The sequence below is a fragment of the Corvus hawaiiensis genome, chromosome 14 (assembly GCF_020740725.1).
Source record: "Corvus hawaiiensis isolate bCorHaw1 chromosome 14, bCorHaw1.pri.cur, whole genome shotgun sequence".
Lineage (NCBI taxonomy): Eukaryota > Metazoa > Chordata > Aves > Passeriformes > Corvidae > Corvus > Corvus hawaiiensis.
The window spans coordinates 21,282,496-21,302,111 of record NC_063226.1 but is presented as its reverse complement, the minus strand read 5'-3'; the positions used below and the strand labels follow the sequence as shown (position 1 = coordinate 21,302,111).

At 56.1% G+C, this 19,616-nt stretch overlaps 1 protein-coding gene across 2 annotated transcripts; it reads left to right on the top strand.

Moving 5' to 3' along the window:
• Window positions 1–10,390: 10,390 nt before the first annotated feature.
• LOC125333451 (G-protein coupled receptor 12-like) lies at window positions 10,391–14,042 on the top strand. Of its 2 annotated transcripts, none has more exons than XM_048319343.1 (2): window positions 10,391–11,588; window positions 12,499–14,042. In XM_048319343.1, the coding sequence occupies exon 2, from the start codon at window positions 12,501–12,503 to the stop codon at window positions 13,542–13,544; it is 1,044 nt and encodes a 347-aa protein (XP_048175300.1). In that variant the 5' UTR covers window positions 10,391–11,588; window positions 12,499–12,500; the 3' UTR covers window positions 13,545–14,042. The 2 variants fall into 2 exon arrangements, with proteins under 2 accessions (XP_048175300.1, XP_048175299.1); XM_048319342.1 differs by lacking the exon at window positions 10,391–11,588 and adding an exon at window positions 11,950–12,144.
• The last annotated feature ends 5,574 nt before the right edge of the window (window positions 14,043–19,616 follow it).

The following is a 19,616-nucleotide window of genomic DNA, read 5'->3' as shown; positions in this document are numbered from 1 at the left end:
TAATGAGCGCATTTAGTGGCTGTCAGTTGTTTTAAAAGCTCCTAAATACAAATAACAAACACAAATACAAAGCACTGCAGTTGCTGCAACACTTCAGCTTGTGTAAAATCAATTAAAAATATTCAAATAGTCCCAGCTGGGTCTTCCCTGGTGGTTTCCAAGTCCCAGGCAGTGTGAAGGAAGGGCAGAAGGGCAAAGATAGGGGTGGAGAACTGTGTTTGGAGTCGGGAACATCCCAGATCTACCAGAGTTCATTTTGTTTTCAAGGTGTTTTTTCTCTGGAGTGAGCTGCTTTAGCAGAACGTGTTGTGTGAGGGATGCTGAGGTGGAAAAGAGACATTTCCTTGGATTTAAGGCCTGGAATTAGAAGCGACAAGCCAAGAGCTGGACTGAGCCTGGGGCTGCTGCTGCCACCAGCCCGTGGGCAGGCCGAGGATGAAGCCAAATGCAGCTGAAGTTTGTGTGTCCATGAAGTAGCAGGTGGAGTTCAGCAGGAGCTGAGCGAGTTTGGTAGTGATTAAGTGCCCTAATTAACTCTCTATTAAGTGCTTTTGTTTCCTTCTCTGAGAAGCAGCCACAGCTACTCCAGCAAATCATTGCCAGGTGGAAAGCAGGGAAGTGCTGTGGAGGATGGGATGGGATGGGATGGGATGGGATGCCCCAAAGGAAGGGGAATCCCATCTGTCAGTGCTGCTGTGCAGGACCAGCTGTGTCCAGAGGCACTTGGGACCACAGGGTTGGTGTCTTGGAGATCTTTGTGGGATAGACACCAGTCACAGCCAGCAGAGAATCTCACACTGATGACAACACAGATTTCAGACCTTGTGGGACCTCCTTGTCTGGAGTCCTTTGCGTCCCACACAGTCTGGGTCTGTTGGTCCTTTCTGATGATTTGAAGTGCCCTGGATACTTTGGAAGCATCAGCTGCACAACAGTGTCCTTGCAGGTTGTGGGGAATCTGTGGCAGGGGGGAAGCTCCATCTCTGCATCCCAGAGAGTCCCTGGATGGTGAAACCCGTGTAGGTCCAACCCTTCCCCATCACTGGGACAAGCTGAGGTGAAACACCCCAGTGCCAAAAGATTGCTCCATCAGGGACTGCTCCAGGTCCCTTTGCTCACACCCTCAGCTCCTCCTCAGCAAATTGCCAGGGAATTGCACGAGGCAGCACGTGGGGGTGATGAGGAAAAAGGGTTATTCTTGGCCATCCTTCCCGAGTCCTCTTTTTTGTGTGTGTGTTTTTCTTTTTTTTTTTTTTTTTGAACGTTAAACTGTTCATTTTCAGATTTTGAGTCACAATATTTCTCCAAGCAAAAGGCCACGAGTCTGGAAAAAATCCAGTTTATTCCTTCAGAATTCTCTGCCATCATTTCAGCACGAAAGAGCCAAAGCAGAGCTGGGACCTGCTGCTGATGGGGATGGAGGGACAGCCCCGACACCTCCGGGGTGCTGAGAGTGCTCATCTCCTTCCAGAGCCTCCTGCCAGGTGCTCGGGGTGTCCCCTGGAATGTGGGGACAGATGTGGGTTGGTGAGGATCAGGAAGGGGCATCAAGGGATGTCTGAAGCCACCAGACAGAGCAAAATGGAATTATTCTCATTAACTCACCCCTGGGGAGTAGTAAAGTAAAAACATGAATGGAGATTTTACCCCTTTTTTTCCCTGGTTTCTCATGGATGGTATAAAACTGAACCCAAACCCAGGTTTAAATGGTTGGGGCCTCTCAGTTTCTTGAACCTCAGACCCAGCAGAAAAGCCCAGCTTTGGTTTTGTTAGTCTCCCATTCCTCCCCCAGCGGGATGAGGTTGCTGGATTTGGGAAAACCAATTTCTCCGTGCCAGTCTGAGCCGAGTGCTCCGCGAGCAATGACTCGGGGACAGGAGGATTCCCGGGAGAGCTGGCAGCCGCGTTATCTTCTAAAAATATCTCCAACAAAAGCTCAAACCGCTCCGAAATAACGCAGGGAAGGAGCGGGATGCGATCCCGGGCTGCGGCTGCGGGTCAGAGCCGCGGGGCTGGAATTGGAGCAGGGGGCGATGAGCCCGTCCTTGGAGCGGCGGCGGCACAGAGGTGCCAAACCCCGGGATAAACGGGCTGTGCTGGGACGGAGCGGCAGCAGGAGCATCCTCTGTGCAGCGGGGAGCGGTGCGAAAATGGGAAAGGAAAAACAAGAGCCGGGGTGACTTTTGTGCGGTCGCATCCCAGCCGTGGCTCCGGGATCTTGGCGATCCCATCTCCTGGCCGTGGCTCCCAGTATCCCGTGCTGGGAGGAGCCGTGGCTGGCTGGGAGGTGTCTCCCTCCTCCCTCCTCGGGCTCTGCCGAGGCGTCTTCTGCTCCCTGAGGCTGCAAAGTGGCTCCTGGAGTTGCTTTTATTTTTTTTTTTTTTTTTTCCCCTTCGCAGGGAGGAAAGAAAATATTCCCTGTCCCCTGCACCTTCCCCGGGCGCGTTTAATCGTTCGCCTGTTAGTCACATTCCCAAGAAAAGCAAACGCTGCGGGATGCTGAGTGACAGCTTCTGGAGAACTGGCGCTAATTTTATCTCAGCACTGGGAAAAAAACCACCCAGGGCTGGTGGGAAGGAAAAAAACCCAGGGCTGGGAGGAAGCCGGCTCTGCTCCGAGCGTTCCTGGGAGCGGCTGGGATGCCCCAAAACCACGGAGCGGCCGCTCTGCAGACCCACAGACCCCTCCTCCATCTCTCCACTGCTGATTATCGTCAGAGAATCATCATGGGATGGTTTGGAGTGGGAGGGACCTTAAAAATCATCTCGTTCCAGGAGCAGGGACACCTTTTCCTATCCCAGGTGGCTCCAAGCCCCATCCAACCACTTCCATGGATGGCGAGTCGTCTTGCCTTGGGTTTCACCACATCCATTTCCACCCTGATTTTCCTCCAGGCCTGCTGGCAGCTGTTTAGGGAGGTCTCTCTTCCCCTTGAGCATCTTTGATGGATTTGCTGCTCTCCCCCTTGGCAGCCAACTTTCCCTGATTTGGCTCCATCAGCTCCGCTGTGCCCAGCACTGCTCCAGGGGCATCTCCTCTCCCTCAAGTGCTGGGAGAAGCTGGACTTCTTCTTTTTCCCATTTCCCTCACTTCAGCATGACTTGGGGCTCTCTCAGAAGCCGTGCAGAGCCAGGAGCAGCGGGTGGAGGGTCGGGCTGGCTGAGGAGTTTTCCAGAGGCTCTTGTGGTGCATTAACTCTCTTTTATTTATCCTGCTGAGCTGGTTGCCCTGCTCAGACACAGCCCTGCTCCCCACCAGGGTTTTGTCCCTTGCCAGGGCACCCGTGGTAGCCAAAGCAGCCTGATTTGGGGTCATTTCTCCCTCCTGGCTGGGCAGCAGAGCCAGGCACCAGCACCCACCCCACTGCAGGGCACAGGGAAGGTGAGGCCTTGGCGCTGGACTGTGCTGCTGTGGGTGCTGGGGTTATGACACCTTGAAAGGTTTTGAGGGTGAAAATACCGTATTTAGGGGGGAAAATACACCCCTGGATTTGCCTGGTCCGAGTGCAGCGACAGGGAGGAAGGAGCACGCAGGGACACCTTGGGGTGCCTCTGCTGGGGCTGCCCCACGGGCACAGGGATGGAATCCAGCCCATGGGGGATGCTCCAAACCCAAAACAGCCCCCGAGGGCTGAGCCAGGCTGCTGGGGGGGTTCTGGCCGTGCCCTGGGCTCGGGGACAGCTGTGACCCCACTTGCCCTGGGTGCTCTGCAAACCAACCCCGCTGCCTTCGCTTCCCTCCCTTTCCTCACCCACTAATTGAGCTGAGGCACTAATTAATGCCACAGCACCGGCTGGGCGCTGAGAGGATGCTCTGATCTCCCTGTTTCCCGTTTAACAGAGTCAGGAAATGCCAACACCCTGTGCCTTGGGGTGAAATCCCTGATATTTCCCTAAATTTGCAGCGAGCCCGGGCTGGGGGTCCGGTCCCCACGCCCAGCACAGCTCCTGCAAGTGCCAGAGGACGCAGGGATGCTCCACAGAGAGCACAGGGCGCTCCCAAGGACCGGGATTTGGGCTCGGTTTATTTTTCCCAATATCCCAAGGATGTTTTTCCTGGATGGGGTTTTGTTTTCTTAAAAAGCCAAGCAGCTAAAAATAGCCGTGTGCTCGCTCGCCCACGGTGTCCCGGCGTGAATCCGTGTGCGGAGCCGACCTTCAGCACGGCGGCTCCAGCAGCTCCCACCCCGGGAGCTGCCTCTTGTGCTGCGCTATTTAAAGAACTTCTCCTGCCTCTTGTGTGCCTCAAGAAACACCTGGTGGGGAAAACGGGATTTTTTTACCTTGCTGGAAGAGCCACCCGGCCTCAGATTATCCCAGGGCGGGTGATTTTGGGTCGGATTTAATTAAGCACGGGGCTGTAATAATTGCGTTGTGTGGCTATGGAGCATCCCCCCCTTCCCCAAGGTTGGGGTTGAGCACCTTGGGGTGCAGGAGGGCAGCGGGAGTTGCTCCGGGACTTGCTGTGTTACAGGTTTTCCTGGGACACACGGAGGGGATTCATGGAGCAGAGGTAATTCCAGTAATTCCCCCTCCACGGGTGTGGTGTTGCCAGCGTGAAGAACTCCCAAAATGCTTGTGCAGTTTGCCACGTTGGGTTTGGTGGGGCCATGGTGGCTTGGAGAGGATGGAGATGATGGCACAGAGCCTTCCCCACGGCTGGCACTGTGGCATCAGAGCACCCAAACCCGTGCTCTGCTGTGATGCCCCCGCAGAGGTTTGGGTCTCTCCCAGTGGCATCTTCTTATTTTTCCCACCTTTTATTTTTCCCAGTGGGTTTGTGAAGGGGAGAAGATGCTCCTCTCTGAAACCCGCAGCTCACTGAGGAGCTCCTCAAACCCCGCTCGTGCGGGAGGGAACAAATAAATGCAAACTGCTCTGCAGAGCACAGCTGAAGGCTGGAGGTTTCTTCCCTCTCTCCTCCCCGTCACGAAGAGGCACCAAATTTTCCTGATCCACAGGAAAAAGTGTGAGTGGGCAAACTGCATCCCTGTCGGGAGCAGGGAGCTGAACTTCGCCCGGGTACACAGAGCGGGAGCGCCGCGGTGGAACGGGGCCAATGAACAATGGCGAGGTAATTAGCGGGTCCCTAATGAAGAGCTGGGGGTGTCCCGGGGAAAGCAGCGTCTCTGCCGAGCACCACGCAGGGGCTGGGGGCTACCGAGGGTCCGCAGGGATGGAGCTGGCAGAATTCCCCCTCCACATCCAAGTGGGGATTCAGACTCCTCTGGGTCTGAATTGGGGAATAAATCGCCCAGGCAGGCACGGGAGAGGGGAAGGGGAAACGAGGGGTGCAGGGAGTGACAGAGCACCCCTGGGAGGTGCCTGACTGCGGGATGGGGGGTGGCAAAATCCAGGGGGATAAAGGCTGGCGGTCACCGTGCCGGGAGGAGATGGGTCACGGTGACATTGGCGAGTGTCCTCGGTGACCCGGTGGCCTCATTTCCAAAGGTGACAACAGCCACAGCTCCCCCAGTCCGGCCCATATCTCACCTTTCCAAGCAGGGCAGCTGCTCCATTGCAGAGGGATGAGGCACTCCCGGGAGTGCTGTGATGCCCTGGGATACAGGGAAAAGCCTGGAGGAGGGATGGGGAGCTCTGCCACCCCAAAGCCCCTGGAGCTCCCAGTTCCCCGTGGTGCCCAAGGCCATCATCGAGCACAGCGCTCATCCAGACCCCTCCCTGGTCTTTTCCCAGCCCTGTGATGTCCCCACACTCCAGGATGTCCCATGCTCAGGGTCCTGCCTGGCCATCCCTGCAGCCGGGACACCGAACTGTGAAAGAGTTACAGCCAAGGAGGGTTTAGCCTGGAATTGTTGCCTTTTCCCTTTGATCAGGGTAAGGGAGGGATCCTCTCCCCTCTGCTGCCATCCCTATAGCAACCAGCAGCCTCTGCCTGTTAAACAAGCGACTCATCAAACACCATTACACTCATATCAGGGACGCTGCCTGTGACTTCGAGCTCTGACAGGAGTGCTGACCTTTCAGGAGAGGAAAAAAAAATTCAGAAAACCCCCAGGGCAATAGCTCAAATCTGATTGGGAAGGTGCAGTCCTGGGTCTCATCCTCCCCATCCATCCTGCTGCCTTCATCTCCCCCAAATCCTTCAAATTCGGCAGTTTTAAAGTGTTTGGAGGGTTTTCCCTTGTCGCTGCTTTCCCCACTCCCTCTGCCAAGTGCCCTTTCTGCCATGAATTCATCTCTGGGGGTCTCGGGGGGAGGATGTTTCTCAGCCAGGCCACCTCCAGCATTGCCCAGGGGAGAGGCCCAGCACAGCTCTGGGGTGAAATCCCCGGGGCAGAGGGAATTCCTGAGGACTTCCCTGCTTTAAACCCCAGCCTGGAGGATGGAGAAGGCAGATTCCCAGGATGTTCAGCAGCTCTCCACTCCGGCTGGGTGTTCACACGCCTGGAAACGTCTCTTTTATCCTGGAGGAGTCGCCGAGAACTGAAGGAGAAATTGCAATGCCCAGAGAGGGAAAAACCCTTCCACACCCCCAAAATCCAGGTGGGTGGAGCCCAGGCTGAAGGTTGGGATGTGACCACGTTGCTGCCAAGCCCCACTCATGGCTCTCTTTAACTCAAACAGATTTTTTTCCAAGCCAAGCACTTGCTTGATACAAATTATTTCACTCCCAACCAGCAGCTGTGAGCTTTTCTGGTGATGTCCTAACCCACCCCGCCTTGGAGAGTGGGGCTCTGATTCCAGGCGCTGCGGTTCCCCAGCGTAATTCCCGGGAATGTGCCTGTGCTCAGGAGGGGACCCCGGCACCGTGACTCCACACAGGATCCTGTTTAAATGTCACAAGCCTAAGTTAAAATCAATAAATAGAGAGGACCGGCTGTGCTCGGGCGAGGGGGTGTCGAGCTGCCTTGTGCTCCACTTCAAAGCTGAGGACTTGTTCCCCGGGATTTCTGGAACCCAGCATCCTTCCTGCCCAGCGGGAAAGGAGCCGGGAAGGCTGGAGGTGCTTTCAGAGCTGCCACAGGGGGCTTTTCCCCGCGGGGTGGGTGGGCTGCCTCATGTTCCCCCTGTGCCAATCCCCCAGGAGGGATCACCAGGGGGTTTGGGGATTGAAATGGAGCAGCAGAGCCATCCCTGCCAGTACGCAGCGCCTGTGGATTCCCGTTGGTGCTGGTTTATCCTTGGCTCGGGGCAGCCGAGGGCTTTTCCACGCAGACCCGGGACCATCCTGGTGCTCAGAGCTGCATCTCTGCCGTGGTTCCAGTTTGGTGCTCCCGAGCAGCTTGCTCCAAGCCTGGTTTTGGAAAACTCACATTGGTGGCAGCAGGTGGCAGGGACACAGCAGGGAGGGACGGCTGCCCAGCACTCAGCCAAAAAAACTCCGGATTTTCTATTTTTTTTTAAAGTATCTTTCCTATTTTTCCCCATCCAAACCCACAGAAAACCGTCCTTACCTCTGTGCCACATCAGGTAAATTGAGTTATCATTAATTACTGATTATCACACTCATATGCCTGAATATTTTGCCTCATATCCTGCGTCCTGTCAGTGTTCCCTGTGGCTGGAGGAATGACAGTTCAGGGAAATACAGTCCCTCCTGATGAGGCACCCAGCCAGAGCAGCACATATGTCCTGGGAGAAGGAGCAAAACACGGTGCAAAAGTCCTTTATTTTGGGAAAAAACCCTCTTCCCAGAAGCCCTGCTCAGTGACATATGGTGCCGTGGCGTGTGCCAGCAAAGGTGCTCCAAAACGTGTCCCTCTGGCTCAGGAGAGGACTTGGAGTGAAACCATTCCTGTGGGGATGATATCGGTGATGGAAGGAGGAAAAATCCTCCCCCTGGTTTCGCCTGAGTGTTTGTTTGGTGGGAATCAGGAGGAGAAGTCAGAGCGAGCCTTGGAATGGCACAGGGCTGCTCCTTCCTTCCTGGCACAGCCGGGCATTGTCCCCCGAAACGGGGCACGTTCCCTGGAGGTGTAACAGCAGCAGGGCAGTGGGACACGGTGTCCCCACTGTCCCCAGGCTGGATGACGCAGAGGGAGCTCATCTGGGGGCAGGAAGGTGTTCCCTGGTGCTGGAAGAGCCGAAGATCCACCCGTGGCTCTCCCAGAGGTAAAATCAGGGTTGCAGCAGTGCTGCTGCAGGGGGTGGCAAAGGTCACCCCTGCAAGCCAGGACCTGGAAGGGGCCCATTCCAGACCCCTGGAGAGAGGCTTTTCAGGCAAATCAGCTGTTTCTCCCCAGAGACTGATGGTTTTTATCAGCCACACTCCTGCCTGCCACCCTCCAACTCCCCCGGTGCCTGGCTTTGGCATCAGCACCTCAACCACCCCAACCCACCACAGCTCTCTTCCCACCAGGCTGGGATGCTGCAGCCGGAGCAGTGCTGGGAGAATTCCCACCTTTCCAGTGGCAGCAGAGAGAAAATGGCCTCATTTCCACGGAGAATTATGCAAAGCCTTTGAATGTAGGGCTTCACGCGCTCCCCAGCGGCGCGCAGCCCCCGACGGCCCCGTTTTGGGGAGGCTGGCAGGCTCCGAGTGCTTGTTTGCCACCCTGATTAGTCAGCACTGCTAATTATAGCTGTGCTTTTCCTTCTTGGAGCTCCTCAAGCACCGTTGGAGTAACAGGGAACAACGGAGGTGCTGGAATAAGGCTGGATGCGCTCACTGCGGAAAAGATGCCGGGGTAAATACGTGGGGGAACGTTCCAGCAGCACGGCTTTGAGCCTGACTCGGGGGTCACAAGGCAGTGAGCTCATGGATTTGTCAGCTCAGCCACAGGATGCTCCCACAGGAGGGTGGGAAAAGCTTATGGGATGCCGGGAGGTGATGACGTTTCCCCAAGGAAAAGATGTAAAGCCGATTTTAGCACTTCTGGAGGTAAAAATGACGGAGAATTGGAATTGTGGTTCTTCCTCTGTACCACCAGTGTGCCCTTAAACAGCAGCCCTTGTTCCAGCTTTGCTTCCCAGTGGGCCGGGCCTGCGACAGCCACGTCAATAATGATTGCCACCCAGGATTTAACTTGCCACCCACTTGTTTTATCCAAAAAAGCACAGATTCTAAGGCAGGATGTGCCTCAGGTCAAGCCCTGCTGTGGGCTGGGAGCACGCAGCATTCTCACAGGGCAGTGCCACAGGAAAACCTGTCTTGTTCAGCACCGAGCTTTCTCCCAAGGGTCAAAATCCGAGGAGGATGATGAGGAATGAAGGTGGGAGACTTTTCCATGCTGAACAGCATTGCCAAGTGAGGCTGGTGGCCTCTTGCTCTGTAATTACAGCGTCCGGCTTGTGGCTTTGTTTAGCTTGGGTCTTTGCTCCTCACTCTTAAGTCTGTAATTTAAATATAGATAAAGCATATCTGATACATGAATATTGTCAGAATGCTCTTGCAGCTACTCAGGGAGCTCAGAACATTAAATACAACTTCAAGAAGTAGATCCTCAAGCATTGAAAACAGGGTGGGCAGTGGCTCATCCTCTCATGTGCAACAGGGCAGCTCTGGGGACAGCGAGCCTCGGTTTAAAAGGGGCCAGACAACGTCATTTTTGTCACCAGAAAATCTCAGCATTCTTGGGGTACCCCAGCCGGTGCTTTGCCGCTCCACTGCACCCCTTTGCACAGGTGCAACCCCAAAAAACTCATTGGAGACATGTGGCTGCTTTTCCTTGGGCAGGAGGACCCCATCACTGGCTGAAATCCACTGGGATGTGTGTATGGAAAAGGGGCACTTCTGGAGCCAAGGAGGGGTAACATCTGCCAGGGACTGGTATCTGCTGTAGGAGGTAGGAAAAGCATCCTGGGATTGTGGCAAACTTGTGCTGGGATGTGGAGGGGAGGAACTGAAGGTGGGAAGGAAGGGACTGCTGTGGGAGTGCCAGGTGTTGGAGAGGGTCTCTGCAGGGAGAGTGCAGGAGGAGTGGGGTGCTGGATGGAGCAGGACGTCCAAGGCAACTCCAGCGAGCCCGTGGGGTTTGGGATCAGCTGGGACCCTCTGGAGCGTGTGTGTCCGTGCAAGGGGCAGCTACAGGTGACCAGGGCCAGACTGGGGCCACTGGTGTGTGCTGCGTGTGCCCATCCTCGCTCAGCCTTGCTGCCGGCTGAACCTGGTGCCCGGGGGCTGCAGCCACCGGCTGGAGTCAGCAGGGACATCCCTGCTCAGCCTTGCAGCCGCTCGTGGCCCGTCCTGGGTGGGCTCTGACCCCACAGATGTCCGCGCACGGCCGGCGCATCCCCTCTGCCGCCACCGCTGCTTGCAGCGCCGCTCCCGCACCCCGCTCCTGCCAGGCACAGCTCGTCGCCCGCCTCCCCTTTCCCCCGGCGGTGCGTAATTACCGGGAGCGGGAGCGAATTCATTCAGCTCCTCGCCCGGCTTTCCTCCGCCCCTTCTGATGCCGCTGCTGTCTCCCGGCTCACGGCGCTCGGTCACGCGCCCGGCGGCCCCAGGTAGATGACGATTCGAGTCCCCTGGGATGGGGCTTGGCCTGATCAGGAACCCAGATGCTCCAAACTGGGGCGGTTGGGTTCAGCCAAAATCGCTGGTATTCGCCTAAGTATCTCTGCACATCAGGAGCTGGAAATCCTTCCCAGCGCTGAGCTGGCGGCACCGCAAAGCTCCAGCCTGGAAGAGAAAGGGGGATGAAAGAGGGAAGCTGGAGTGTTACAAAACCAGTAGGGAAAAGGGGAGAAGGTGTAGCTGAAATCCTGTGGATCCAGGAGCTGAGCATCCCTGCCTTGATGATCCTGCTCCCAAGATGAATCACGGAGCCATTTATGGCTGGAAAAATAATCGTGTCTTTGGGATTCGTTCCTTTCCAGGCTGTTCCTTTCCCAAACAGTCGGGAAGGAAGCTCTGGGGACGGGTGGGTGCTGCTGTGAGGGGACAGACCCGCACACCCAGCGTCCTTGGTGGGCAGCCCACGCAAAGCTCCCAAGGTGTTGATCCTCCTCACCCCAGCTTTTCGCTGGCTGGAGGGAAGCCCGTGTGGGGCGAAGGGTCTGGGGTGCGGCGTTTCCCTGTGGAGGGATGCCCCAGCCCCAGCTGCCGTGCCCTGGAGGCGCAGGGGGACCGGTGCCGCTGTCCTGGGCATTGTCCTTGAGGAGCGCGGAGCCACGCCGGATCACCGCCCTCCCTTCGCATCCCCGCGTCCCTCGGCACAAGCGGTAAAAATAAACCCTGCGAGGCGCCGGGGCCTGGCTGGTGCCCAAGCTGCATCCGCAGGACGCAGGTGCAGCGGGCCCGACCTTGGGGAGGTGCGTCGGGGTGGCGGCAGAGCTCATGAATGAACGATCGGCGGGGCGGGTGCGCGCACCCCCCGCGTGCCTGCGGGTGTGGATGGGGATGTGGAGCAGGGAGCCAGCCTTGTTGTTATTCTGATCACAGCGGCTCTGATTCACAGACTTGGATCATGAATATAAGTGAAGACTTTGACGTCAGAGTTGAGATTTATCAGCAGATCCAATGGGGCAGGAATATTAAGTGCAAGTCGATGCCAGCTCTCTGCCAACGCTATTAGCGATGCTCGCCGAGGAATGAGGCTTCGCACCAAGGGCTGGAAGGACCGGGAAGGAAAAAAATAAAAACGGGGTGGGGGGAGCAAGCTGATCCTCGAGCATTAAAACCAGGTAAAACAACAACCCGCGGCGTGGCGGCTGCATGCGGGAAGGGGCAATGGTGGCGGCGGGGGATGGCAGCGGGCTGCGGGCACAGCCCCCGACCTTCACACCTCGGCTGCCCACCCCGGGCGGGGGGATTTGCTCCGCCGAGCAGGGCAGGATGTTGCCGCCGGCTGGGAGCATCTTGCACCAGCCTTTTCCAAAGGAGGGAAAGGCAGGGAGGAAGGAGAAACTTAACGTAGGCTGTTCCTTGACGCTGCCTTCTCCTTCCATCAGCGGCTCCGCATACAGGCGCTGGCCTATTAATAGTGTTTATTTTTACTCACTGCACGCAAAAAAGAAAAGGCTGCGGGGGGGGGGGGGGGGGGGGGTGCTGAGGGGTTGCGCTATAAATAGGTAGCAAAGGTGGCCGTGCCCCGGGGAGGGGAGGAGGGGGCGGCCGGTTCTTCACCCGGTGCGCAGTGGCTGCGGACCCTGCATGGAGCCGAGCGCATGGAGGCGGCTGCGGGCAGCGGGGGTGATGAGTTGTGCTCCCCTCGGGAGGAGCGGGAGATAGCGGCCAGGGGTGCGTGTGCGGCGGCGGGGGACGGCGAACCGGGGGTGGGGGGGGCTCGATCCCAAGGAAGCTGCAGTGGGGCTGGGGGGGGGGGGAGCGGGCGGGGATGCGGCGGGCGGGGGCGGCCGGGTGCGGGGCGCGGTGTCCCCGGGCGGGGGGCTCCGGAACGCCGTGTGGGGCTCGGGGCGGGGCGGGGGGCTCCGGAAGGCGGTGCAGGCTCGGTGAGGGTCTCCCCGAGCTCGGTCCGGCGCTGGGCGCGGGTCGAGGTGCGGGGCTCGGCGCGGGGCTCGGGGGCTCTCCGGGGGCTCGGGGTCCGTCCCCGCCGCGCCGCCCCTCACCGCCCCCTTCTCCTTCTCTCCCCAGCGATGCTGCACGGCCCCGCCGCCATGGGGGAGCCGTGGCCGCCGCAGCCGCAGCAGCAGCGGCTCCCGGGGCTCGGCAACGCCTCGGAGCCCCCCGCCTGGCCCTCGGCGGCGGCCGGACCGGGCACGGCGGCGCCGGGCGGCGGGGCCGCGGCCGCGGGGTCCGTGAGCCCCTGGGACATCGCGCTGTGCGCCACGGGCACGGCGGTGGCGGGGGAGAACGCGCTGGTGCTGGCCGTGCTGTTCTACACGCCGAGCCTGCGGGCGCCCATGTTCCTGCTGATCGGCAGCCTGGCGCTGGCCGACCTGCTGGCCGGGCTGGGGCTGGTGGCCAACTTCGCCGTGCGCTACCTGCTGCGGCCGCCCAGCGAGGCGGCGGAGCTGGCGGCGGCGGGGCTGCTGCTGGCCGCCTTCTCCGCCTCCGTCTGCAGCCTCCTGGCCATCACCGTGGACCGCTACCTGTCGCTGTACAACGCGCTCACCTACCACAGCGAGCGCACGCTGGGCTTCACCTGCGCCATGGTGCTGCTGATGTGGCTGCTGTGCCTGGGCGTGGGGCTGCTGCCCCTCCTGGGCTGGAACTGCCTGCGGGACCAGAGCGCCTGCAGCATCCTGCGGCCCGTCACCAAGGACAACGCGGCCGTGCTGGCCGTCACCTTCCTGCTCCTCTTCGCCCTCATGATGCAGCTCTACCTGCAGATCTGCAAGATCGCCTTCCGGCACGCCCAGCAGATCGCCGTGCAGCACCAGTTCATCGCCACGGCGCAGGCCACCTCCACCCGCAAAGGGCTCTCCACGCTGTCGCTCATCCTCGGCACCTTCGCGCTGTGCTGGATCCCCTTCGCCATCTACTCCCTGGTGGCCGATTCCAGCTACCCCGCGGTCTACACCTACTCGCTGGCGCTGCCCGCCACCTGCAACTCGCTCATCAACCCCATCATTTACGCCTTCAGAAACCCAGACATCCAGAAGTCGCTCTGGCTGGCCTGCTGCGGGTGCATCCCTTCCACGTTCTCCTCCAGACCAAGGACATCCAGCGACGTGTGAGGACTGAGCACGGAGCCGGAGGTGCTCGCTGGCTCTCCTCCTCCTTCTCTTTTTCCCCTCTGTCGTTATTGTTTCCTACCGGGAGGAGCCCCCCCGCCCCGGTCAGCACATCTCGTTCCATGGCAAGATGGCCAAAAAGAGGAGAAAAAAAAAAAAAAAAAGAAAAAAAAAAAAGGGAAAGGGAAAAAGAAGGGGGAAAGAAAGAGAGAGATTAGAATGATAATGGTTTCCTTTAGAAATGTTATTTTCTTACACATTTTATTTTTTATTTAAAAACACAAAACACCAAAAAAAAAAGAAAAGAAAGAAAAAAAGAAAAAGAAAAGATAAAGGATCCTCGTAGGATGGCATTTGTCTGCTCTCGGGGTAAGGAGCCAGGGGAGCCGTGGGCCCCATCCGGGTGGTCCCACGCCTCTCGGGCACATCCCATGGGAAGGCCACAGGAACGGAGGGGGTGGGGAGGGAGGCGTCGTGTCCCCCCCCCGGCGGGGCTGGTCCCCACGCGTGGGGTGGTTGTGCCCATCCCCCTGAAATCAGGGCCTGCGATGCTATGCAATAATGGGGGGGCCGCGTTCCGCACCGCGGGGGAGGAGAGCTCCGGCCGGGGGGGCCGGGGAGGAGGGACACGGGCGCTCTCTGTGTCTCTGTGGTTTGCGAAGCACTTTGAGAACCTGCGGGGTGAAAAGACACTTTAGGTGTGGCTTGTTTGGGCTGTCGCAGGGATGGGGGTACCCAGGGAATCCATTCCCTCCTTCCCCCCTCCCCGAAAATGTGACTGGGGCAGGGCTTGCGGTGCGGGGGTGGCGAGGGCAGCTGGGGTGCCCTGCACCCCGAAGTCTGGGAGGCCAAGGAAGGGCTCTCCTTGTCCAGCTGGGACAATGGGGTGCTGCTTTCTCCCCTTCCACACGGATTGTTTACATGGGGTGGGATTTTCGTCCAAAGAGGGGTCCGGGCTTGCTGGAGTCCCCGAGAGGGAATCACCACACGTGTCGCTGCTGATGCTGCCAGCTTACCTTGCTTCGTTAGAGAAGCGCCAGGCCCCGACTCTCCTGTACTGTGTGATGTGCTTTGTGGTGTTAGTGAGACCATGATGAAGTGTCCTTTATCCTGTGCTTTCTTTTGGCCGGGAGGTGGAATCGTGCATTCCCTGAAAAAGCAAGCAAGAATCCAAGCAGCCCCCAGAGAGATGGCAGGGCTGGGAATGGGACAGCCAGGGTGGCTCAGGGCACAGGGGGGGTGTTGCCCGGGGTCCTGGCGTGGGAGGCTTGGGAGACCCTCCAGCAGCTGAGTCTGGCACCCAAACATTCTGCTTTGCTGTAGAGAAATTGTTGTGATGTGGGAAAGGGACTTTGAACGAGGGTATCTAGTGACAGGACAAGGAATGGCTTCCCAGTGCCAGAGGGCAGGGCTGGGATGGGATCTTGGGCAGGAATTGTTCCCTGGGAGGGTGGGCAGGCCCTGGCACAGGGTGCCCAGAGCAGCTGGGGCTGCCCCTGGATCCCTGGCAGTGCCCAAGGCCAGGCTGGACATTGGGGCTTGGAGCAGCCTGGGACAGCAGAAGGAATGTTCTCGCTTTGTGAGGCTGCAGAGGGTACAAAGTCACTTTAAGGCTGGATACAGACAGACCCACGTGGATTTTGTCTCTGGATCTGTGCAATGAATCTCTCGCTCCTCGGAGCTAAGTGCACATGAGAAAGCTCTGAATCTCCAAGTGTGCCTGGGGCTTGGACTTGTTGTCTACCTGTGAAAGGTGGCCAGTCTCTGAGTTTTTATGTTTTGTGGGTTTGGGTTTGGTTTTTTTTTTTCATTTCCTTTCTCTGATGAATACCTTGGAGAACGGCAGTAGGCACAATGTTGAATCAATGTAAGTTTAAAAGTAAATATATATATACAAAGAAGACTAATATTTATACAAACACTTTACTCATTCTCTACACTTTCTTCTGGTTTCTTAAGCGCAGCCGGTCCCTGCAGTTCCTCAGTGTGAAAACTCAATAGCTTAAACCCTTTTTGAAACATTGTGAGCATTTGAAATGTTTTTATACAACCACCCTAGCTAGAAGACAGGATTTGTTTCTCTGGACAGCTCATTTTGTATCTTTAGATGAAAGGTAGTTTAACCAATCAGCTCTAGAGAAACCTGGACACGAAAAAAGTTGTATTTTCTTGGCTTTCCATTAAATTCCCTGTTGCTGAAGAGCTTGATTTTAACAATGTTCTTTTTAGAGTTTAGCTGCTTACTTAAAACACGTCTCGCTTTGAGGGATACATTGATAAGCTTTGCCAAAGTCAGATAAGGATCAATGGAAGAAAATATCTCCCTGTGGCCCTCCACAGCAAGAGGAGAAAGATTTGGGATGCGAGGAGCTAAAGCTGAGGTCACAGCCCCTGCCAGGCTGAGGTTAACAGCAGGTGGGAGTGTCCTCACAGGGTGCTCACCCAAACACATTTTCAGCCACTTTGGCAAAGACAAACTCTGAATTCTGGCCCCTGAGCTATTCCGTGCTCAGAGTTACTGTAAAATAATGATCGCGTTTCTTTTCATGTGACGGTCTAGCACCTCTCTCTTTGAGATGTTAAACTGCCCGTGGAAGTCGTTAAAAAACACTTGTTAGGTTTCAAGAAGAGTCTCAAGAAATCTCCTCTAAAAAAACCATTTTGATAAATTGGCATTTTTGCAGGTCATCCCTCTAAATAGAAACAGTGCCATTTCCAGGTGGTTTTATCCTTTGCTGTTTTCCCTCTCCTATTTTACCAGTGGAAAGGCAGCGGGGGAAATGAGAATCGAGGGAAGAAGATAAAGAGTTTTAGGTTCACCTGCCATGCATTGCTGGAAACCTCTGACCACTTTAGTGCACCTTTGCTTCGGTGCTTTGGTTTGGGGTTGGTTTTGCTCTGGTTTCGTTTGCATAGAGAAAACCTTGTACTGGAAAAGTTTGGAGTGGCAATGTTGGACATCAGTGAGGATGATGGACTTGGGAGCCTCTTATGCTGAACGTCAGGGAGAGTTAATTTAAAACCTTGAATCAGCAAGGCAGTGCTGCTGTGTGGGGGGTGGGAATGTCCTAGTGTTTGGGGCTGGCTTTGGGACATGTTTGGTGTGGAATGCAGGGTCTTTGGATGAGGTTCCAGTGCCATAAACAGGGAGCAGCTCCCAGGAATGTAATGGCATCACATGTGGATGAGGTACCAATGGTGAGGGAATCCCTGGTAAACAAAATGGGGGTTTCCAGCTGGTTTTCAGTACAGTGAATCCTCTGTGGATTCACTGAGGATCCAAAACTTGGTGAAAAGAGCCCAGCAGCCCCTGTCCACCTCCTGGGCACCACCAGAAGGACACAGAGAACTGGAGTACATCCCAGTGCTCCCTGTTTTCTGGTGTTGGATGTACTGGGAGGCCATCTCCAGGTGGGATTCTGTATCACTATTAAACCAAGATCTCTAAAAGCCTCTGATTTCTTGATTGTGCTTTCCAGCTGATACAAGGGGGCAGTGGCAGTCCTGCAAAGCACAGGGTCTTTGGCTCGTTGGAAATTTGCAGGTGTCCTTTGATTTCCATGGAGTCCCCACGGCCACTCCAGGTGGGAGGTGGAGAGGGCTGGTGGGTGTTTGCTTGGGAGGAACTCCCCGTCCTCACCCTGGCCAGGATCTTGCCACTGTATCTTCATACTCCAGGCTTTGCAAATAGATTTTGATAAAGGACGAAGGGCCAGAGCTTAGATTCTTGTCACTTCTGGACTCTCCAGGAGCTGGTCTGGATCCACAGCAGCAGAAATGGGTAGAAAACTGGTCCTGAGTGATTACAGGTGGTATCCAACCAGCCCCGAGCCTATGGCAGGGATCAGGGCAGACAGGGAAATGAACCCACTGCTTATGTGCAGATTTATTCACAGATTTCTGGGTGTCTTTGGCTTTTCCACCACGAGCTGGTGGCCAGAATGTAGATGTGAAAAGCTTTTGGTGTTGGTGCTTGGCTGGTTGAGGGGATGAGGAAGAGAAAGAAGGAGAAAACCTTCCTGGAATACACTGTGACAAGGCCAGGGCCACTGTGGGGTGGGCTGTAAGCACAGCTGCCCTGAGGTTCGTGGAGAGGTGCCAGGGTTGGGGGGAGCTTGTGCATTTGCAACAGGCCCTTGTCCCTGTCCTAGCACGAGAAATTTTTAAAAACCCCACAAAATTCCCCCTATTAAAATGTACAGACTCTACCAACAAAGCTGCTTAGTTTCATTTTGGGGTTTGTTTTCTTTTTCCCTTTTCCATTTTGGTCAGTTTGGGACTTGGAGCAGTGAAAATGTCTCTCTTTAGCCAACTTCGTGTCAGTAACCAGCAGTAAAGATCTCAAGGGTCTCAGTGCTGATGTGGCAGCCCCAGTCTCTTCATATCCGAGAGTTTTAATTGAACCTCGAATGAACCCCCAAGAAACCATTACTGTTCTCATTAGGTGATGAAGTACCTCTTTCTTGTAGAAGCATCAAATTTGGGGTGGGGAGACCTTTCAAAAGCCATTGCTGCTCACTTGTATTGGTGTGTCCGACCAGCATCGAGCCTCGAGTCGTTGTTAACAATGAATTAATCACTTCTAATTGTCAGGAGTAATTGTTGACTGCACATGGTATTTCCTTGTAAATCCTCTCGTTCATGCTCAACCTTCCCTGTGGTGAGGTGAAGCAGCTTCACCTGGACCATTTGTACCTCTTCTGTTGTCGGTGCAGCTGCCCACTCCAAAATCCCCCCCAGCCCACCCTTCCCGCTGTCCCTGCTACCCTGGGAATGGACCTTTCCCATTCCCACTGGAAAACTCTGCAATACAGAGCATTACAGAGAGCAAATGGGGTTTGCAGCAGAGCAGCCCTGAGTCAGACAGGTGCAGAGCTCTTTAGTCCCTGACTCTGAGGGATGTGCATAAATCGTCTCCAGCTCCAAGGGTAACAGTTGCCTTCACAGACTCCGTTTGATGCCAGGTGCAGCTGTGTCTGTTCCAAGGTTATCCCTTCCCAACGTGAGGATGCTGCAGCGGGCAGGGCGCTGGATGTCTGACAGCACCTCGTGTCCCTGGCTACTGAAACCACAAGCACAGGTTTATGGCCTTATTGCGGGCTCTGGGAGCTGGAAAGCAGCTGGCTCGTCCCAGGAAAAGCTTTTTTTCCAGCTGGGCAGCGTCTGCCTGAGGATGAGGGGCAGTGCTGGCTGCAGCCCTGGGCTCTGCCTTGCCTTTCCTCTGCACCACAGGGACAAGGACTGGGCTGGTGTCTGACGTCCCCTGGGAGCAGGTCAGAGCACATCAGCCCCCGGGGATAAAGAGCATCCTCCCTGCAAAGGGAATCCTCCAGCCTGGAGGCAGGGATGAGTTTCTGGTGGCAAAGCCCAGCAGGAAACTCCCCCAGAGCCAGAGCCTGCTCTGTGCTCACCCTCCTGGGGCTCTGAACCCCAGCTCACGCTGGCCAGGCTTCTGGAGTCGCTGTCAGCAGCACAGACGGACAGGATGGGAATCAACCATCCCCATTCCCTGCCTCCCATCCTACCCGATCCCCCAGGAATGAGGTCATTCCACAGCAATCAGGACAGCGCCTTGTTTTGCTGTTGGTGTTGTCATGAGCCTTTTAACTTGACTGGGAAAGTTGATCTCAAAGGAAAATGTAAGTTATCTTTCAATTATGGTTAAATCAAGCCCCTTCGATGCACTTTATGACCGAGTGAAAACAAATCAATGCTGTTATTGCACTGTATCTCTATTGTGTATAATATTATACATTCATCTGTAAGAGTAATTTATTTTTATTACTGTAAATAAAACTGTTGGAGTGATTTGTCAAGAGGATATCCAAAAATTGGGGGGGGGGGGGGGGGGGGGTTGTAAAATTAAAACCTTTGAAGATCTGGGCTCCTGTCCCAGGTACGTGCCACGCTCTGTGTGTCTGTGTTTTTATTTCAGAGTCCAGAACAGGTCTCTGCTTTCCCTCACCCGGGGTCTGGGTTTCCCCTGGGATCAGGAGGAGCTGGATGAGGACAAGAACTGCTGGAGACACGGAGGGGTTGGGAAGGAACAGCTCCTGCTGCTCGGAGCCTCCAAGC

Bases quoted from the DNA above. Each gene is read 5' to 3' on its own strand.
- LOC125333451 (XM_048319342.1), top strand. From the start codon at position 12,072: ATGGAGGCGGCTGCGGGCAGCGGGGGTGATGAGTTGTGCTCCCCTCGG. The intron at 12,145-12,498 runs GTGCGTGTGCGG...TTCTCTCCCCAG, and splicing joins GCGGGAGATAGCGGCCAGGG to CGATGCTGCACGGCCCCGCC.